The 20871-nt window shown below is 41.6% G+C and overlaps 1 protein-coding gene across 2 annotated transcripts in view; it reads right to left on the bottom strand.

The window, feature by feature from the left end:
* LOC138268029 (adhesion G-protein coupled receptor G1-like) overlaps positions 1-20871 on the bottom strand; it is a 360820-nt gene that overhangs the window by 76505 nt on the left and 263444 nt on the right. For both annotated transcript variants that reach the window (XM_069217352.1, XM_069217353.1), the window contains exon 2: positions 8449-8542. In XM_069217352.1, the coding sequence (XP_069073453.1) occupies positions 8449-8488 (40 nt within the window). In that variant the 5' untranslated portion in view covers positions 8489-8542. The remainder of the gene's footprint in view (positions 1-8448; positions 8543-20871) is intronic.

The following is a 20871-nucleotide window of genomic DNA, read 5'->3' as shown; positions in this document are numbered from 1 at the left end:
AGGACGGAGGGCTGCCAGCAGTCATTATACGCCGAGCGGAAATCCGCCACCACTGGCGGTCTTCAGCACGGCGGTCCCTCAGGGGTCTTGTCAAAAGACCGCTGAGGTCGAAATGACCCCCTATGTGTTGAAAAAGTGATCTGTCTTGAAACAAGAATAATATTTGTGATGGGAGATAATGTGTTAAAATGCTGGATTGCCTTGGCTGGAGTGGGGCAAGAGACTGTGTCCAGCAGGGCCTTGTGCTTTGCTTGGGGATTAAATGTAATTCCTGGGATTGGAAAAAAACAATCTGATGGATAGCACTGATCAAAAGCTGCAAAACCCCTGATGAAAACACTGGGTTAGCATTATTCACAAATTATTAGCTCATCTGTGCCATTCTATTGAGACCAGACCTTATACCAAACAGAGTAAACCGACCCAAAAGGAGAAATATGCAGTCCTCTGTGCCTACTCCAACTCCTCGAAAACGCATATTCTCACTTCAGCGTGCGTCATCAATGAGGAGTAGCTCGTGTCTACAGGGAGCACAAATGCAGGAACCAAATCTGCACACATACACTGAACTTAGAATTACTGATATGAAAGATCTGCAGTTTACAACATTGAAACATACATGCTCATTTTGAGAGGATTTGAGCTTCTTCGTCTTTAGCTGGTGACTAGACTTGAACCTTCTCCAAACAGCTCCTATTTGGGATCTCTATTTTGCTAGAAAGAAGATGCCCTAGGTATATAAATGTAGGATGTTGACAGCAACTGCGGCTCCAAGTCGACTTGGAACAAAGAGGTTGCTGGTCTTTGGATGGTAACTAAGCAAGCACCAGGCACGTAGCAGACAGAGTGCTGGGTTGTTTTATGCCACATTGCTGATAGCGAATAAGTAATGATGTGAGAATAGTTATTGAGTGCCTACACTCAAAAGTTGCCATAGTGATTGAGGAGGTAATTTTAGGAGAAACTTTTATACCTCTTTGATTTAAGTTTATGGGGTTCTCATTGACAGGTGAGGCCATTTTGGGTTTTACTCAGATGGAAACTCATCAATAGAGATTGGTCTATCCAGCCTAATGTAGTACTCTAGTTCCCATAAACTCAAATCTGTCGTGAGATCTTTCCAAGTCATTGCCATGTAGAGCAGATAAATAACCCATTGTTTACACAGAGCCCAGCATACTTGTGATGGACACACAAATAAAATGGCCGCTGAAGTTTATGACCAGTTACATAATATCAACGTTTATCTTGTAGGGAAATTACATTACTTTGAGTTCCCTGTCCCTAATATGACAGATGTAATTAGGTATGGTTGTGCAAAGGTTATCAGTGTTTCTAGAATTTTTCTGCAATCCAAGTGGGCATTCCGTGCTAGGATTTTGCAGTGTTTATGTAAATGTGATTGTAATAAGCAATAAGTGCTCCTATACAACCATTCTAGGACATCCTTTTTGTGGTGCACAACATTTAGTGCACATTTTTACTATGAAGGGATTCTGTCTTTTCTAGATGCTACATATTGTTTATTTATAAATAAATTTGGATCTTTACTCCCTCGTCCATTTTACTCATCCCATTCCTGACAACTGCAGTGTGACCAGCCTTCTCAAGACAGTTTAGCCAATAGAAAGTCACTTAGAAAAGAGATTGTGTTAGGGTAGCTTTCAGCATCTGCATAAGCAAGACTGTTGGGTTATACCCGGTCCCGTTTGTGCCCTTGTTTTAGCAGTAGAGTAACAAAATGATTGGTCTCTGCCTGAGTTGGACAGCACTTTTTTTTAGCAATTAACCGCACTCTGCAGGACTTTAGTCCCTGCCAGAAAAGGATGGTGTTTAGAAGTTGTGGTTTATGCCACGCTTCATAAAGCCTTTGCCTGACTTTTTCAGGTCCCATTGCTTCAAGATGATCATGCCGAGAAGGGGTGAATTCTGCTACAGAAGATTTAAAAGGAGGAACTGACTGCATGCCTCTTAACATTTTCCATTCCTTTGCAATTTTGGTAAAGAGCGGGTTACTCTCAGCGACCTACTTTTCTCTCCTCAGCTGCGTGCTACTCTTGCATGAGTGTCAGTAGGTTGGTTAGCAACTGCGTGTTTAGGGAAGTTGTGCTTTCCTTTTGTGTCAGTCAGCTGCTGATACAGTGGAGGGAAGCAAGTGCCCTGAGAAACCTCATGGTATGGAGCCAGTCTTCAGAAGAACTTCTTCACGCTCAGAGCTGTAATAGCTGGTCTTCCAGGCAGTAGCTGCAGCCTTGAATGTTACTGAAGGTCCACCTCATTCTATGCTGGATACTTGAACTACAGATGCAGCGGACTACGCAGGCCCTTTAAGAAAAGGAAAGTATGCACCAGGACGTCTGCAACACATTCGAGAAACTTAGAGTTTGGTTGAACCGGAATCTGATGCTCTTGATGATTTTTGTGGCCAATATCAGCCACCTTCAGCTGAGTCTTTGCCTGTGCACCAGTTAATGAAATGGATGATCCTTAAAATGTGGAAGGATAGTGATAAGACAAACCTTTCATGATTTCTGCAAACATGTTATAAGTTGGTGGCATATGGGGAAAGAAGTGCCAAAAATGAATTTGATTCTATCTAGTATGACACCATTGTACTCTTTGCCAGCTGAAGAATCCTCTTTACCTGAATCCTCGTACATCAGAGCAGAGGGTGCTTTGAAACATTATTATGCTGCATCAAACTTTTCATTGTGGGCTGGAGTCTATGCTCTGTAAGCTACACAGACTATGTTAAAATATTTCCAAACTCTATATCTCTGCATGCAGAAACGGGTGGATCTTTCCTTTCTTTTATTTAGGTTTGTATTGCATCTGTATCTCACTTTTATTCGTATATAACATTTTCTTTACTTTTCACCTACAACTGTGGCACTGAAACATCACCTTTGGCTTAGGGTCTGAAATTTGGAATGGGATCAAACAGATTTAATCAACCATCTGACTTTTTAGGTCCTAAATTATTTGCTCCAGATCTAAATGAACGCATTAAAAAATCCACCGAAGAGCACAAACTTCTTCAATCTTTCAGAATTAATCCTTCTGGGTGCCACTGACTTGTGATCCGTAAGTGTTCTCAAGGTAGGCAGGGTGTTCATCAACCCTTTCGAGGCCGAGCCTGAGGGCTGTTCTGTAATTCAAAACTTGGCTCATCTCTCAAAACAGGCTCCATAATCCTGACTTTGCCACCCAAATTCACCTAGGGAGCTACATTCAATAATTTATAGATGCCTAGGTACCTCTATTCAATGATGATTTGGTTTCTAGAAGCAGTAAAACATTGCTTTACTCTCTATTTCAGTAAATGTCTGCAAGTCCCACATTTCAGATGCACCCTTCTTCAACTTTCAGCTTCTTGTCCGTCCTTTCCAAATAGAATCAATAAGACACCTTAAAAAGCAAGCTATACTTCCAGCCCCTCAAAACGAAAGAAGGGTGGGATTTCAATGAATTATATTTCTAGTTCTCAAACTGACATGAGCCGCTCATCCCACTCAGGAACTAAGAGAAGTCAACAAGTGTGTTAATCAAATTAATTTTCCAATAGTGGCACTATAACTGTAATTCCGCTCATTGCTCCAGGACATTACTGGGTTACCCTGGATCTCAAAGATGCTTATTCTCATGTGCCAATACATCCTGCTTACCAACAATATCTCGGATATGCAGTGGGAAAACAAAACATCTGTTTTCAAATCCTCTCCTTCAGATCTGCGGCACCAGTGATATTCACAAAGGTATTTACAGGCCCAGGAGTAGTTTCCTTACAGCTAGAGGAAGATCAGTTAATCCCTTATTTGGATGATTAGATAATTCCTGCCTCCTCATTTGTGTAGGCTGATCTTTAGACTCAAAAAGCCTGCAGATGATTGATGGGACTTGGTTTACTGCGGATTTGGAAGAACTCAAAACTGACCCCATTGTTGGAACATCAGCTTATGGGAGCTCAATTTCAGACAAATTTGGGAGCAGTCTACCAGCCGGAGGTCAGATGAATGTATCTACTGATTCAACTGAAGAATGTTGTCACTCTCCCAGCAGCAAGCACAATAGGTTGGTTAGGGGTTCAGGGTCTGACGGTTGCCATAACTTCAGTAGCACCTGAGGACTTTTGTCAATCAGCTCCAAAGTCTCAAAGCTTCGAGGCAGTGGACCCTGTAACATTATCTCTATCAAAAGACCAAGAATCGTGGCTACTACCATCTAATTTACTGAAGGAAATATCTCTGCCCCATCCTACTCCAGTAATTTTGTTTACCACAGATGCAAGTCTTCAGGGGTGGGCAGCAACTTTACAGAGTCAAGAGGTACAAGAGACGTGATGTCCCAAGGACTTCTTCAGGCTTGAAATGGAAAGGACTTTTGTTATTTTTCAAACTCTTTTAGGGTTTGTGTCTCATCTTTGAGACGCAGCACTAGTAGTCAGAATGGATAGCCAGGTGGCCAAACCTTAATCATCAGAGAAGTGGGTACACAATGTCCTCTATCAGATACATTTTTAGGGGAGTTTGTCCTCTAGCGGAAGAACATCTAGTAATCCTCTGCGTCTCTTAGCTCCTGGAGTGAGTAAATGTAGATGCTAGCCACCTCAGCAGACTACTCCTATAATGACTGATATTCACCGATCTCCTCAAGTCTTCTGCAACATAACAGATCAGTTGGGTCTTCCATAATTAGATCGGTTTGCCTCTCAGAATAATACCCTTATTCCCCAGTTTTGTGTAAGGACTGGTTTTGGGGAGACTGGGCAGTAGACATCTTGTAGATAATTTGGCCAAACTTTCTTTTGTATGCCTTCTCCTTTTCCCTTCTCTCACAAGCACTGAGGAAGCTACAGGAAGAAGCAGTGACAGTGATAATCATTCCTCCTTATTTGCCTCGCAATCCTTGGCTCCCAATTATTCTCACTCTGGCAATCTCTCTCCCATTTCATTTGCCTATAACACCGACTGAACGTCAGTTTCCTCACATGTCCTTTCAGAACTTGGTCCATCACACAGATTGAACAGATAGGTTTACAAATTCAGGGCTGTTCTAGACATGATGCTTTAGCCATTCATCACTCTTGGCATCCTTGTACTATAGCATATGGTACAAAATTGAATAATGTGGAAAAAGTGTGTTAGGAAACAGGTGTTTCTTTCAGATCTTGCAATCCTTTCCTTATTTCCATTACTTTCAGGAAAGTTTTTTTTCAAAATAGTCTAGCCATCTCTACTGTGAAGGCTCAGTCGGCTGCGCTTAATTTAAGCTAGTGCTCAGCATCTTTACTTATTTCTTAAAAGTGGCACAGATTTATGACAGCCGAACACCTGGTGGCACTGTCATTCTATTTTTAAAAGAGCACAAGAGCATAGTGTTAACAATCTGATATACAATTAATAATACTAATACCAGTGTGCGTTGCCTATTCTTATAGTTTTTGGTCATCTGGTATAGTTCTATATGTCACATTTGTAGGAGTGTGATGGTGAGTAGGTGGCATTGATACTGGTATTTGGCAGCTTTCGGTGGGCGTGCTTTTGAACAAGCTTCAGTGGCTTCATAAGGAATATCTTAGTCCCTTGCACTATTATTTATTTATTTATAACAATTTCAGCACCGTCAGTGGGCAGCACAAAACAATTCCACAGAAACCTGGACTCCTCTCTCTGATGTGGTTGCTCTAGCGTTCTGCCTTTGTAAAACTTTCAAAAAGAAAAGAACAGTTTTCTCTCAATTATATCTTCGGATCTGCTTACATTGACGAAGGCAGATATATTGTCCGCCTTTTAAATCACTACAATCAGTTAAGATGCCTTAGCCTTCTGCTAATTTGTTTTTATATAGTTATTGCACCTGCCTGTAGATTGGGGAATTGGGTTGTCTTGTAATTTCTCCTCTATTCTTAAACAATTTCCTGCCCAGAGTTGTTCTGTCGTGTTTCTGGTTTTATCTCCAAGATGTATCCACAATTCCATACTTTTCATGATCCTTTTGTTTCCCATTTTCAATCAAGGTGGAGCAAATGAAGCACTTCAATCTTTGGATCTCAATAGGTCTTAATGCAAGTAGTAATTCACTTGTGAGGCCGCCTAGTCATTTGGCACACCCCACCCCCCCGGCACCCTGAGAGGAACTTCACCCTCCCCGTCGGTGGGCTGCTATGATGAGAGCATTCTCAGCGAGCCACGCCTGAAGCGAGCAACCCGAAAGCAGAAAGCCACAGTCAAAATCTCTAGTATTGACGAGGCATTGACTCAGGGGAGGTTGGGAAGGGAGACAGGAGGGAAGTTGTTGAGTTAACATTATTATTAGAAAGAAGTACTGTTATATGCAGGCAGTTGCCTTAATACAGTGAGTCAATGATGATATTGATATACTATTTGATACAACAATGTATGACACCCGATAATAAAATCTGTTTAAAAAAAAAAATCAATATTTGGATCTCCATGGGAATTTCTTTATAAAGAACAAAATATTTTCATTCTTGTGAAACTTGTTTTTTGGAGCCCCAACTAGACTCAAAAGGTGTCTTCTGTGCCTACAGGCCATTAGGTGTTTCAAGCAATATCTCAAGCTTATTTTTCTTTAGAACTTAATATAACTGAGGACATTCAGAGACGTTCAGTTAAAGGTATTTCTACTTCTTGGACTGAGAAAAGTGGAGTTCCACGACAAGAACTGTGTAGTGCTGCTATCAGTTCAATGTTTTTGTTTGTTGTGGAAAGATTTTGCCTCTAGTCTTTTGAGATCATCAAGTGATGTAATGGAAAATAAGATATATATAAAAGTGTGTTTCTTTTATACAATAAATTTTGTTTGGCATTCATTTCTGAGTTTACCATTCTTTACAGTGTCTTTCAGAATACAGCTTGAATAGATTCTCTGATTTACCAGGACTGGGACAAGGAAGATGGAATGAGTAGATGCCTGGTTTACTTGCCGGTAACCTTCATTCTCCCAGGGGCCAGTAGCCCTTGTCTCAGCCCTACATCCCCACCCTCCTATCCCTATACTCCTCTACTTCAGAAACCTCAGCTGGGATGTTTCTGTTGACTTTAAAACAAGGTGTTTTCAGAACTAGAAGAGGGGGAGTTATAAGGAGGAGGGGCTGGGGTGAGGTGGGGTAAGGGAAGGAGAAGAAAGGCTTGCTTTAACCCAGTTGGGTGAGCTGCATTAGGATGCTGGTCTCCTCTGATTTGCCAAGATTGGGACGAGGAAGGACTGGACTTGATTTAATGAAGATTACCAATAAATAATCCAGGCATTCAATTTAGACATATACTTGAGTACCTAAGCTGATGACACTGAGGTGGCGGTCAATCATTCTTTGCCTTGCTACTGCTAGACAGATTATTGTAAAAAAAAATGCATGGAGTTATGCTGTCAATACTCAGTTCAGAAGTAGGGTGCTGAAGCTGAACCCAACAAAACTTAAAATTTGCTTTTGGCTTACACATCTATAATTCTGACCACCGAGTTCAACTGACATCCAAGCCCTTTATCCTAGGATAATTTAAGAGACTTTTTGATCACAGGTTAACTATAGATCTCAAACCTCTGGAGCTCTATGGACTGGGTAGTTTAAACCTGAGGTCAGTAGATATGTATTTCTCTGATGTGGAGGTTCTCAAAGAGTCTGTTCTGTGGAAGTTTTGGTACTAGTGTGTGTACATTACGTCAAAGGCATCGAGACTTGGCTTTCATAATGCTGTGTGACTCAAATACAGCGCCTCAAAAAGGTATTAGCCTAGCACCACCAAGATCATGCTGCTTCTGCTCTTTGGACCATGCATGCATTACAAATATTCTCTGTCTCGCACATAGACATTTCAGCAGAGAGACCCTTTTTCCCCCAAAACAAAGTACAACACGACATATCTTCTAGGAGTATAGGATCCTCTACAGCTAAGTTTGTTTTGTATTTAAAAACCTTGTCATCAGCTTACAAAACAATACAAACAATAGGGACAATCTGTTAAACATGGTAAAAGTCATAACTAAAGCAAAAAAAACGTAATTCCATAATTTCAAAATAATAGTTAAAAACCTAACTTGATACAAACCTAATTTGGACAGAGCTTCATAGATGACAAGGCAAGTATTACCATTGGTACACATTGCCCTGAAAACAGAGACAGAAAAAACTGTTTTATTCTGGACCCACAACCATGTCATTAAATGTCAGAAGACCCAAATAGAAGGAGGGTAGAAATCACGCCTGTGTGGCCCCCCCACTATAGAGTGTACAATATTTGGAGTGTTAGATGCACTGAGAGCAAAGATAGGGTCTGCACAGCACTACCAAATATTTCCTAAATAATCTGAATTAAATATGAAAAGGTAGCAACTACCTTGCAGCGCTATGAAGCTTCAAAATGTGCTAGTGAGCTCATAACTTTCAATTAACATTATACAACACAAATCAAAAGAGCATGACTGTACCTGTGACATGAAGAAATACTGTTAGCAAGATGAATAACATTGTAGACAGCAGTGGATCGCACTTCACAGTGGACTGATGTCTTCACAGGAACCCCTGCAGTAAAACAAAAACAAAAGTGTATAATGCTGGGCCTGGGGGTCAGGCAGCTGGTTAAGTACAGTTATAATTCTCTGGTCACCAATCTGTGCTAGACAAAGTTTAGGAAGGCTATACTGTGGGATCAGACTCTTTCCTCTCACAGCTTTGGACAGTTTTGAGGTAAAGCAGTTCATCCCTCACAACTAGCTGTGGGATTCACTGGTGAAGAGGACAAAAAAAAAAATCTGGTTTGTATCTAAAGCATATTACAGTGTTTTTTCCTGAGGGTCAACACTCTGCCCTCCACTCATCACTCTACTGCTGGGGAGCAGCGGGAAATTACTGCTTACTATATCAATTATTAAAATGCAATTTACTCCTGCGTGTCAACTAGAACCTACAATAACAATTACCTACAACTCCAACCAATTAATCCTCTAAAAAAAGATAAAAAACTATGCAACCATTTAAGCTAAATTCAGGATCGGACGCTCGGTGATACACCAAACAGTAAAAGGCAGTCGAAATTTCAAAATGACAACAAATAGTCAAAAATTGCCGACTGGTATTTATTACATAAATATGTTTCATCTGATTAGATCACCTCCCTTCAGATAAGCAGAATCAGCTACCACACAGTCACATATCATAGAACAACCAATCCCCAACCAAAACATGCACCGTGTGCCTCGACACCACGTGTGATTTGTGATTTGACACATGCTTTATTCGATCATCAAAGCGAATATACAATAATAATAATAAGAATAAAATCCAAATAGTGTATGAAATAAATACATAAAATACAATTCGATAAAAATTCCTCAACAATACACAATGCAGCTATAAACCCCCCCTACAGTTCTGTAAGAAGTAAAATATAGAACACTCGTGATTAAAAAACAGTCCTAATAATGGAACTGCGTGTACGCCATGCTGCTAGTAAATACTTACTGACAGCATGTATTAAAATCATAGAGTGGGGGCTTTTTAAGATCCTAAAGGCAGAAGCACAGTCTCTTATCCCCATTTCACGACAAATGTTACAAATCCACTTAGACCTGGGAAGAGAATAAGCAGGGCAAAAGAACATAAAATGTTCTTTCATCCTTGCACTCGGAGAGAAGGGTTCCGAGTTGTGTAGTTTCTCTCTGGGCTGCTCAACTTTTTAAACGTCTCCCAATAACTCAAGTTCAGAGCGATTTAATAATCACTTAGATAGCTCAGTCTCCGTCTTGTGCTGCCTAGGCTGGAAGACGCCATTTTCTAAGTCTGTTGCCTGACTGACAGTCAGGACATCTGCAAGCGTAGCACATCTGACGCCTCTACTCAGGTACACAGTGTTTCAAGGTTTTTAGACACCATCACACCAGAGATTCAGAGAAGCATGCAGAACCAGCAGTCATTCCACTCAGTCCACTGGCAGCAGTGCTTCTGGTACCAGCCTTACCTCACAGTTCCTCGTGCAAATTGATTTGATGTAGGAAGAATAGGAACACATCACATACATACAAACATAAGTTCCCAAATCCCAATACAAACATTTTAGGCTAGGGATAGTTGTAAACTAATGTAAGTAGTGAAAGGCTTAATATATGACATGCTAAAAAAATACAGACTGTGGGTTCAATAGAAAAGGCAGGTCATATTTAGGACAAACAAACACTTATTACTTAGGAAACTTATACACATGCTGCCTTGTTAAGTTAGCTGTGCTGAAACACGAAAGAGGCCCACGTCACATTAGAATGAGAGTTTACTTTAAAGCTGCACCAACTGTTGCTTTCAGAATGTTCACTTAGCACGAACAGGGTGGAACAAAAGGGTGTATCCTGCTTTAGCCAAGGGTCCTAAAAACCAGAAGTCATTCATATCTTGGTGAGGGGAACTGTGTAAGGGTCAGATTAGCATTTGCACAAGGCATGGCTACCGTGAGCATCATGTAACAGATAGAGATGCAGAATGACGTCAATGTTACTTACCCACCAAAGAGGTGACCAGTAATTGTGCATGTGCTCTTGTCAAGAGGTACCTCTCCCCTATTATCTTATCTGTACTGCTTGTTCTTGCTTACGTCAATGATGAACTTGTAACCATAGTTTTTTGTGGTTTTTACAGTTTAAATACCGCTGCTTGTGAACTAGAACTTTGAACTTCAGTCATGGCCTCTATGTTGAGACTGCCTGTTGTTCCCAGCTGAAAATCGATTAAACCTATATTATTGTGTCAAATTGATCTGTCTTATTTTATTAACAGATTTCCCTCTAACACATTCCTCCTGAAAAAGGCTTCACGAGCCACTTGACTGCTGCTAAGGATTCTAAACTGCATCAGATCACCACACCGATGAAAGGCTCCACTAGGAACCAGCCCAGTGCACTGTTTCCACAGTCCCTGGATAGATGATAGGCTTCTCAACCCTGCCTAGAACTGAACCTTTAAGTCGCAGTTTCCAGACGTACCTCTGCAGCAGGTGCATTACCCCAACAGTCCATCTTGACAACTGTTTCTCTAATCTGTCTTCTCTGATGAGGTTGTAGCAAATGTGCTGTGTCACATATTAACTATGCGTGCATGCCACTGGGAGTCCGACAAACCTCTGTGCCAACACCAGCTGTTATATTGCCTTTGGTAAGGACGCGTGTGTGTGGTTTTGACTCAAAAAGACACATTCCCCAAACAATATGGACGCCAGGTGATCACTGGGCTCTGATACACATGCCAAGTGCATCACCAACACCACATTACGTTTGGAGCCTAATAGTGTTTGACAGGGGTCGTTACCAAGACGTGTCATATGCAGCAATAAACAACCATCTGCTTTCTAGTAAGCACTCTTGAAACTAGGCATCCTCTAGGTTCGCTCAAATGAATTTGTCCTCCAAATATCCTGAGAGGTACAGAGAGAATCTCATGATCCATAGAAGCCAGTAGTACTTGCATAGAAACCTATGCATAATTTCCTTGTGAGAGTCTGGTTGGTGCATCACTGCCCCGCTGCAATAAGAAAATCTCATTAATGCCTACTGTAAGTATGTATGGTGGTGGAGCTGTGATGTCTATGCCATTTGTTTATTTCTGGATGATTAATTACTTTGGGATTCATCTAGAGAGATGATCTTGCAGTAATTAATTTCCTAAATTACACTGGATGAATTATTTTGTCTTCATTTGATGTAATTTAATTTTCATTTGTACGTGCCAGGGTTGTACCATGAACAATATTGCACAGACAGCGGTAGCGGTTGAATAGTTACGATAAGGCCAAACTTTCCATTGAAAAGCCACTTACTGTTTTGCTAATAAATTTGTCTCGTTTTACAAATATGTGTGGAACGTTAAAAAACAATGTGTTCACTTTGGTTCTTCTGGGTAAGTTTCCTGCAGATCTGTCAAGAAGGACCTAGAAAAAGGGAGAGGGTCCCAAAAATGATATTTTCCATTTTAGCTCCCATAGGAATCTTTGCTCCTTGTTATATTAAAAATGGCTAAACAGAATTACTGCAAACATGGCATTACAGAAGAAACTTACTCAAGTAAGGGTCTCTGCTTGGTCTGGAGTAAAACTGTTTTGTAGTTATTGAGAAACTGGCCTTTAAAAACCCTCCCAGTCAAGGCACGAAGAGGTTACATTTTAGAACAATCTGGACTGTTAATAAGGAGAGTTACGTGAAACAGGTTTTGAGGACCACAGTGGACCCAAAAACCGAATAATATTCAAATCTTTGATAAAATATTTTTTTCTCCTGTGCCATTTAGGGTCTGCAACCCCAAATCCACATCCTTGAACTTCTAATGATTTGATTGGCTCCCTGCAACCTGGAGAAAAATATTGGTGCTGCAATTGCTGTACATGTGCACATGGTGACCATGTTCTGAAAAAACAGAAATAAAGGGTGCACAAGGGGGCATTATAAGCACACACTGACCCCAGGCCTACATGGGGGTGTCAAAACCCCTGTGATTAAAAAGTAGGAAATGACAATTTCGCCACAGGGTTTATGAATCCCGGAGCTGTGGCCTCTGCCTCCTGTGCAGTTCCAGAGATCCATGAATCCTAGATGGCACCACGCAAACCTTGTGCAAGCTATAGAGGCAAGAGATTGTGAATCCATGGCAAGCCTCATGGACCACGAGGCCTGCAAATGGGCCTCATGGCCCATTTGCAAGTTCTGTGAATGTGGGTCCAGGTCTGCAGACCCCTTTGGAAATTCCAAAATAGGTCGAGCGAGGGATCCTGAATCACATGAAGGATTCGAGAATCATAAACATTTTAAAAAAAAGAAAAAGAGCCTGATGGCATTGGTCGCCCAAGGTAGGTTGGGTGTATAGGTTGGCCAAGTCATGCAGCCTAATTCAGCAGCCCAGGGCCAAAGGACATGTGCAGCAGAAGTATTCGGAGCCTGTGGCTGGTTGGGCACAGTATCTGCCTGTAGGCCATGCCCTACTGCAACCCTCCTGTTGTAGGGAATGTCTGCTTGCAGTAGGTTGTGTGGAAGGCCTAATCTTTGATTAGGCTTTGCAGCCAACCTCCCAGCATAAAGACTTAGATATGACAGTGGCATGCACAGTGGAAGTTGGCTGCCCACTGTGGTACTTGTACACATGACTTTGGCTTTAGGCCATGCCCTGTGGCCAAATCATCCTGCGCACGGCAAAAGGTAGTGCACAGTGGATGCTGGGTGTAAATAGAAGGTGTGGTGCAAGCAACAGTTGGATGTGATACATGATCAAAAAGCCCCAGAAATCCACTGTCCGCGTTGAAAGGTCTACTCTCCGTCAGGGTCTGATGATGAAAAATAAGTCCAGTCTTCAAAAATGAGTGCCGGTGCCCAACAACTGCGACCACTAGTGCAAATTGATCCCTGGTTGTCCTGTTTGATTCAGTGTAAAGATGCATAAATCAGCACTGCTTTTTTTCTGAAAAGGTGCCGAACCAACATCTTTCATGTTTCAGTGCAAAGTTGTTAATGTTGCCTTGGCCATGTCGTACTAGAAAGTTGGGCAGGAGATAATGCCCAACAGCCAGAGCTGCTAACCTTGGACCTGGGGAGCCAGGTTTGAGCCCCATCCTGATGCGATTCTGGGCAAATCACTTAATCTTCCTTTGCCTAAAAACATTCTGATGTTTTGTACTGTAATCCGGTGCACGTGAAAAGCGCTATGTAACACTGCAAAAAAATATCCATGATCTTTGTTTCAGTAGAGCCGTTATGGCAGGGTAAATCCAACAGCTAGAAGCCAAAGGGTAAGTGCTCAAATCCTGTAATAATTCCAGCCCCTTTCTTAACAATTCTGAAAGAACAATTTGATGATTTGTGGTGAGCGAAAAACTCAATTTCTTTGTCAGCTAATTTCAACAATGCCAGTGAGTGTTTTTGAAGTAAGGGGGCAGCAGGTGTCTGCAGATCTGGATTGGCCTATAGGGCAATCAGGTCGTGCCTGATGGGCTAGTCTGAAAAGTCAGTGTGTGGGACGATTTTCCTGACTGCGGGCCTATTTAATGGTCTGCTAAGCCACTTTTTAGTTGATATCCCCGATATTTGCCCAAACATTGCCTGCAGCATGCACACATGCATGCAGTCTTCCATACCTAGCAACACACCTACAATGCAAGCCTAAACCTGTCAGGATTTGCAAACTTAAGCCACTTTGTTTGTTCTTTGATTCGCTAATGGGACCACTTTTATTCGGATGCTCAGGCTTATTTTCTGTCCCAGTCCAACCCTAGGTGTCTGAGGGTTAGTTCCGGCCACAGGTGGCTTCAGACTGAAGGGTCTTCCAAGACTGACCCCGCATGTTGTTTCCTGACAGACCTTCTACCAGCAAGATTCTTTACTTGCAGCATAAAAAATGCAAATTGTGTTGCTTTTGAGTGTCCCGCAATATTTCAGATATTTTCCTTAAAGTCCCCACCTTTAGAATGTTATTGATTTGGGAAGCATTTTAATTACTCTGAAGGATAAATCAATTCCAATTCTGTGTTCTGATGCTCTTAAAAACAGTATTTCAATGACACTCTCCTGCTTCAGGCTGAGAAGCCATGCCACCGATTCTTCCAAATGCCCGTGGCAGCAGAAGTGGCTCTCAAGCACGTAGTCCTAACCCGAGCCCTTTCAGATCTTATTATTTGATGCTGAAATTGTAAGAGAAGGATATCGAGTATAAACCACAGAAAGTTACAAAAGGGCGCCTAGAGACTTGTCTGTTTTCTGTTCCCGTTGATGTGTGAAAGTAGATTGTCAAGATTATAATATGTTTAACGCGAAAAGGCACTTTAGCTATTTTAGGATAACCAAAGGTATCAATGGCTTCTAACCTTACCTACACCTGTTACTGACATCCATGTGGAATCTCTTTCTCTCTGGTACAATTTGTATTAAACCACGACAACACAACTGATTCATAAGCAATAAAATGCAGTAGGTTTGATTGCTATGACTACAGAAAATTATAGAAAAGCAAATGGAACAAAGTATGTTTTTCAACAAGGGCTTCTGAATGAAAATAAGAGTGATGCTTGAGTTGCCTTCGAAGTTACTCACAACCCCAAAGTAATGATATATCAGAGGCATGTGAAAACATTAATGCAGAAACACTTACAATTTACTTTCTTACATTGAGTTTTTATATATCAATGTGTTTAGAATAGCGGACACTTATTTACTTTATTTTATGTCCCTATTTTCCCATTTTTATTATTTATTTTTCTATTTCCTTTTTTTGTGAGAGAGTCTAATGACCCCTAGTTCTATCCCCCGCCCATCATTTATTTTCTAGTTCATAATTGCTTCTTGCCATGCTCTTCCAACACCAACTTATTATTCGCAAGATGCGCTTTAGGAGCCATTCGTCTGATCCCAGTAAGAATCTTCAACCCATGTTTCTCTAACAACTTTTAGGAAGCTGTTGTAACATAGCCGGGGAGGCGGGAAGGCATAAACAGAGGGCCATGCCCCGCTGCAGTACAGTGCCAGTGTGAATGAGGTCATCAGGCTTCATGAACAGATGAAGGTTAGTTGCAATTCTATTGGTCGTTAGCCCAAAACACCTGCATTCCTTGTCCTTCCTCCATGCCTATGCTAGGCAGATACTATAACATATTCAAAGAAAGTGAATACTTAAACAGGACACATTGTCCCTGTGAAGGACAATGTGAATGAGAAACCTCTGTGGGTCAGGATGTACTTTCCTCTACCATTCATTAGCCCAGTACACCTCTCTAGGAGCCGTGGACCGTCCTGCTTCTGGAAGCTGCTTCCGTGGCCAAGACAAGCTTGATGAACAAACTAACAATGGCACCCTCTGTCTTGTGCCCTCACTGACAGTACACTCAAAGGATGGAGGTGCCTTTTACAACTGGTTCTTTGAGGGATGTCTAGATGCTGAGCCAACTTTAGCAGGAATATCAGGTCTTTGTGTTTATATCTTTTCCACCAGGAAGAGATGCAAGGAAGTGGGCGTGGCTAATATTAACAATCATATGAGCATCCATACGCTTACCTGGTCCCCGAAAAGGGAAGACACCCAGAGGATAGAGGCCCCTATTAAATCTGGGTTGGGGGTTGTTTTGGCTTTACAGCTCCAAATACTGAGTCAATTGAATTTGGCAGGAGAGGCCATCAATGTTGGAAGCTTTTAATGTCTTCATCATAGATAGGGCCACTTGAATTATGTGATAGAAGAGGGCTAAATTATGCAGCAGGTTTGAGTAAATTATGCTGCAAGAAAAGGCAAATTATGCAGCATAATTTGACACATTTTGTAGTTGTATTACTTCATAATTTCAGCATTTTAAAACTTGGTAACACTGTCTGGGCATTAGTTATACCTCATTAATACCATTTTAATACCCTAATATAGCAATCAGCAACAAAAAGATGCCCAGTCCAGCTTTGCATAGGGCTTTTCCTTGAGCAGCAACACGTCAATGCATTTTAGTAACTTTTGAACTGTTTGAGCTAGAAATATTTTTTTGTTTAAATCTGCAGATTATGTGGCAGATGATGGATTATGTGGCAAATGTAGCATGTCTATAATTATGCAGAAATTGCTGCGGCTGCACAACTGCAGAATTCCAGTGGCCCTGATCATAGGTATGAAGTTAACTGGTAGCTTTTCCTAGGAAGGAGGTATCCATCTTTTTTCTATGCAACTTACTGTGTCCTAGTTTGATGTTGTCTTTTCATGTTTTTCCTTGACCAGCCTCCCTGTCCTTGTTTGCTTTTTCTATTGAATCTACTCTATGACTATTTGGTTTAAACCAATGACAATATATTTCATCATTCCTGTGAGAGTCACTGTTTTGGAAGGTGGCATTTTATGACTTTTTAGTGTTCAGAAAAGTCCATAATGAGTAACACCAACTGCAACTGGAAAAGTAAAGGTATGTTCTGTTTTAATATCTGTACCTTCTAAAACAAGCATTAGCAAAGCTGGCATCTCTGGTGTTGGCTGTCAGCATGTTGGCTTTGTCAGTGTTTATTTCGTTTTGTCATGGTGTTTCTTAGACATTTTATTTTTGGGAGAGCTGCCGGGCTGATTCAAAAACAAAGAAATATTGGGTAAAAGCAGAAAGGCTTTTGGTCTCAAAAAGCACCCTTGTAGTCCCTGTCACTAAAGGGAACTACTTTGTGTGTGCACTTGCTTCTTGTGAAAGAGCAGAATGCTATCACTCATGGTAAATTTATGCAATGACTGCAGAGCGCTGATTTGTTCCCCTCGTGATAAGGTGTGGTGGAAAGAAGAAAAATGTTAATGACAACAACAGACCAATGAATGAAGAGAGCAGACTGAAAGCCCCTATGAGCATGCATGATTCATACCATTTTAGTAATATCAAAAGGTCTTGGCTTAAACCAGACCTACAATTCCATAAATGTTCAGGTTGCCCTGCAGTTGGGTCTTGAAAGTTCACTTTTTGTTGGGTACTACAGAGCAGGTGATACGTGGATAGCTCTTTATCTTCTCCCAACGTGGAAATTACAGTTCAGTAAATAAGCAAAGCTCTGCACGGAAACCCTGAACCCCCGCTACCACACACTACAGGAACAGTATGAAGCATGCGCATTGCGTATGCGAGGCAACCGGAAATCTCCAGTTCTTCTGCTGCAGGTTTATAAGGATCATTGTGGATTGGCTTCATTTACCACTTTAACCCACCACCTGCTGCGTAGTTTTTTAGATTCCACCCAAAAATGTTTCTATCTGAAAAGGATCAAACAAGGCTCCACACTGTGGCAGATCCTTAGAGAACCTTAACTGATGTCTCGACAGTAATAAAGAATTGAACACAAGAAGAGCATGATCAAAATGGTCCAGAAAGTATTCATAGGTACTGAATTAACAAAATATTGAGTTACTGTCACTGATTACGCTACATAATTTGCTGTTTCTGGCTGCATAGCTTTGTCAAAGCTGCCTCATGATTTGGTTATTTTATTGCTGCATAGTTCCAGTGACCCTGAATGTTAGCTGTAAGGGGGTCACACCTGCACCTGTGTTTGTAGAACCACAGGTATACGGGTTTGTAGGCACTACTGAGAGGGTGTAGCGCAAAGGCATCCAAGCAGCATGATGCCATGGCCTCTCCCTCTGCCTGCCGCTTGTAGTCTGGGTTCTGGCGCTGCTGTCTGGAGTCAGACCCTTTGCATGTGATAGATGGTGATGCTTTCGTGTGTGGATAACCAACATCTCCCAGGACTCGGATGCTCCTTCCATTTGGGCTTTCAGGTTTGCCAGTTCCATGCCTAAATAACTCACGCAGGTCAGTTTTTTTTCAGGGCATTTTAGGATTTGTAGTTCCTTTTATGCTATTTGAAAATCAGGACCGCAGTCCCAGAAAGCAAAGAATGACCCTGGCTACTGAATTAATCACTAGCGTTCTGACCTGGGAAACTTGAGAGGTCGGAGCTAGAAGCTGCAAAACCCACAATGAACCAGCCGTGATGCTGCTAAGAAATGTGGACCAGAGGATGCTGTGCCATAATCATCCCTGGCCGAAAGCGATGCGCTTTCTACCAGTCCTGCCTTTTTAGACAACGGTGGTTTGCAGGATGGGATTGTTGAACCCATGCTTGCAATGTTAAAAGTATAAATACAAGTCCCAGGGAGTGCTTAATTTGAGCGGGTGGGGCCACCAGCACTCATTTTTGAGGACATCAAACGTTTTGCTAAAGTAGGGGTGGAAAACGGAGAAAGTGGAACGACGGAGGAAGAAAAAGGGCAAAAACGTCCGAGGGGGGAGGTAGTTTTGGAGGGGGGAGTTTAGCAGGAAGCTCCAAGGGCGAGTTAAGGGGGGGGAGGCCTGGTAGAGGATTAAAGATGCCCAAGGTAGTTGAGAATACCATTCATGGTACCAACCGGCTGCGGGCTCCTGAGCAAGGCTTCGGGCACCGGCACCCGTGCTTTACAAACTAAGCGCTGGCCATATGACGGTGTGCTGTTGCCTAAAAGGACAGAACTGGCTGAGCGCGACTCATATTGCTTTGAGCAGCTTGGCAGCTTTGTACTGGTAGATTTAAAAAAAAATTAAACGGCAGAGAGGGCACTACTACTATAAATAAAAACACACACAAGTAGTGACCCCCGCCTTACTGTCTGAAACCAGAAAACAAACATTTGAAGGACAGAGAATAGTGCCTTATCAAAACACAAAGGTGACAAGGGACTATCCAATGACACCCCAAAGCGCTGCTAGCTTTTTTTTTTTTTTTTTTTTTTTAGCAAACTGGCCTTTTTGAACCTATACTTGCAATGTTGACATCCAAACTACGTAACCCAGAATGCACTGCACTGCAAGATGAACTTCGAAGCTATAAAAGCATGCTTTGATTTAGCTAAACATGTTATAAAATACTCCAGCACTATGAGCTAAAACTGCAGTCTGAGCCCAACAGAGAATCTCACACCAACACACAACGTAACTGGACTCCCTCACAGGAAGCAAAAATAACTCAAGAAATGCTCACTTGCATGCAAACCAAGCCTTGACAAATGACCTGGACTGGCTTCGGCAAGCGTTGCTTTTTTTTTAAAATATATGCGATCTGCCAAACAAATTTGGCAAACATTTGAAGAAAATTTTAAAGTAAAAGAGCAGCACAACATCCAGTTACACCCAAAGCCTTTATAAGTATGTTTATGATGTGTTCTGAAAACACAAAGGTGGCAAAACAGCTAAGGCTGGCACAAGGCCAGATCTAAAAAAAGAAAAAAAGAAAAAAAGAAAAAAAAAGTGTCACCCAGTGTGCATTTCTGTAGAGAATACATCTTTCGAAAGGTAAGGGCAAAGGTTACTGAAACTTTCAGATATTTTTCCCACTTTCTATCCAGACACAAAACAGATATGCAAAGTCTGGAGTGGCGACTCGTGTAAAAACCTCTAGTATGAGCTCTTGTGTCTTTCAAGCTCTCATAAATCACCCCTTGTGTTATGTTAATATCTTGTTTGTCCTGTTTAATAAACATGTTGCATCGCTGCAGCATTAGTGTGATATTGTTATTTATAAAGAACTCAACATCCTTAAGCTACTGAAGTGTTTTGCACGGGGTAGGAAGTTACTCCTTTGAGACCCAGAGTTTGCACCAGGTTGTGCACTACAGCTCTTGCCTGTCAAGCTATTGATCATGCAGCTGGCATGCACTTTGACATTTTTCTCATGCAAATATGTTAACCAATTCCTTTTATAAACAGTTTACGTCTTCTTTCGGTATCTTTGGGTAATGGATGTTGAATACCAATGTTTACTTCATGATGCATAAGATACCACTAACGCTCGTGCTGTCATATCTTCTGCAGAGAGGACCTCTCATTGTCATCTGTGACAGGGGCCTTGTCATATAGTTGGCTGTACATAGGGTGCTACTTACCTTAGTAACTATGTCATGCACAAGAGTTTAGAAAGTATTGTTGTCCTAAAGCTCTTAGACATACCAGAGTGAATTTAAAGTATAGCAGAGAGGGTACTTAGTCGCCATGGCAATGGAGTCCCCTCTCCGACAAACTGAAGGCATGCCTGCCTGATTTACAGTCGGTTGGACCATAAGTATGTCAGTGACTGAGACTACTCTGTTTAGATCGCTGACATACTCCTCCTAAGGCCTGATGAAGTTAGGGATGTTGGAGGTTTGGCTATTCGACCGCCAGCCTGATTCAGAGATGGGAGGATGAATGGCCAATTTATACTATCCCTTACCACCATGAAAAACTTGGCAGAAAGGGACGGTAAAAATGATTATATAACCATCATACCATGGGAAAACATCTCTGTGGTGTAGGGGCCATTCGTTTTTGTTTTGTTTTTTAAACAAAATTCCACTTTGTGATTTTTTTTGCTGAAGAA

The sequence above is a fragment of the Pleurodeles waltl genome, chromosome 12 (genome assembly GCF_031143425.1).
Source record: "Pleurodeles waltl isolate 20211129_DDA chromosome 12, aPleWal1.hap1.20221129, whole genome shotgun sequence".
Taxonomy (NCBI): domain Eukaryota; kingdom Metazoa; phylum Chordata; class Amphibia; order Caudata; family Salamandridae; genus Pleurodeles; species Pleurodeles waltl.
The sequence above is the reverse complement of the archived record's forward strand: the minus strand, read 5'-3'. Positions and strand labels throughout refer to the sequence as shown.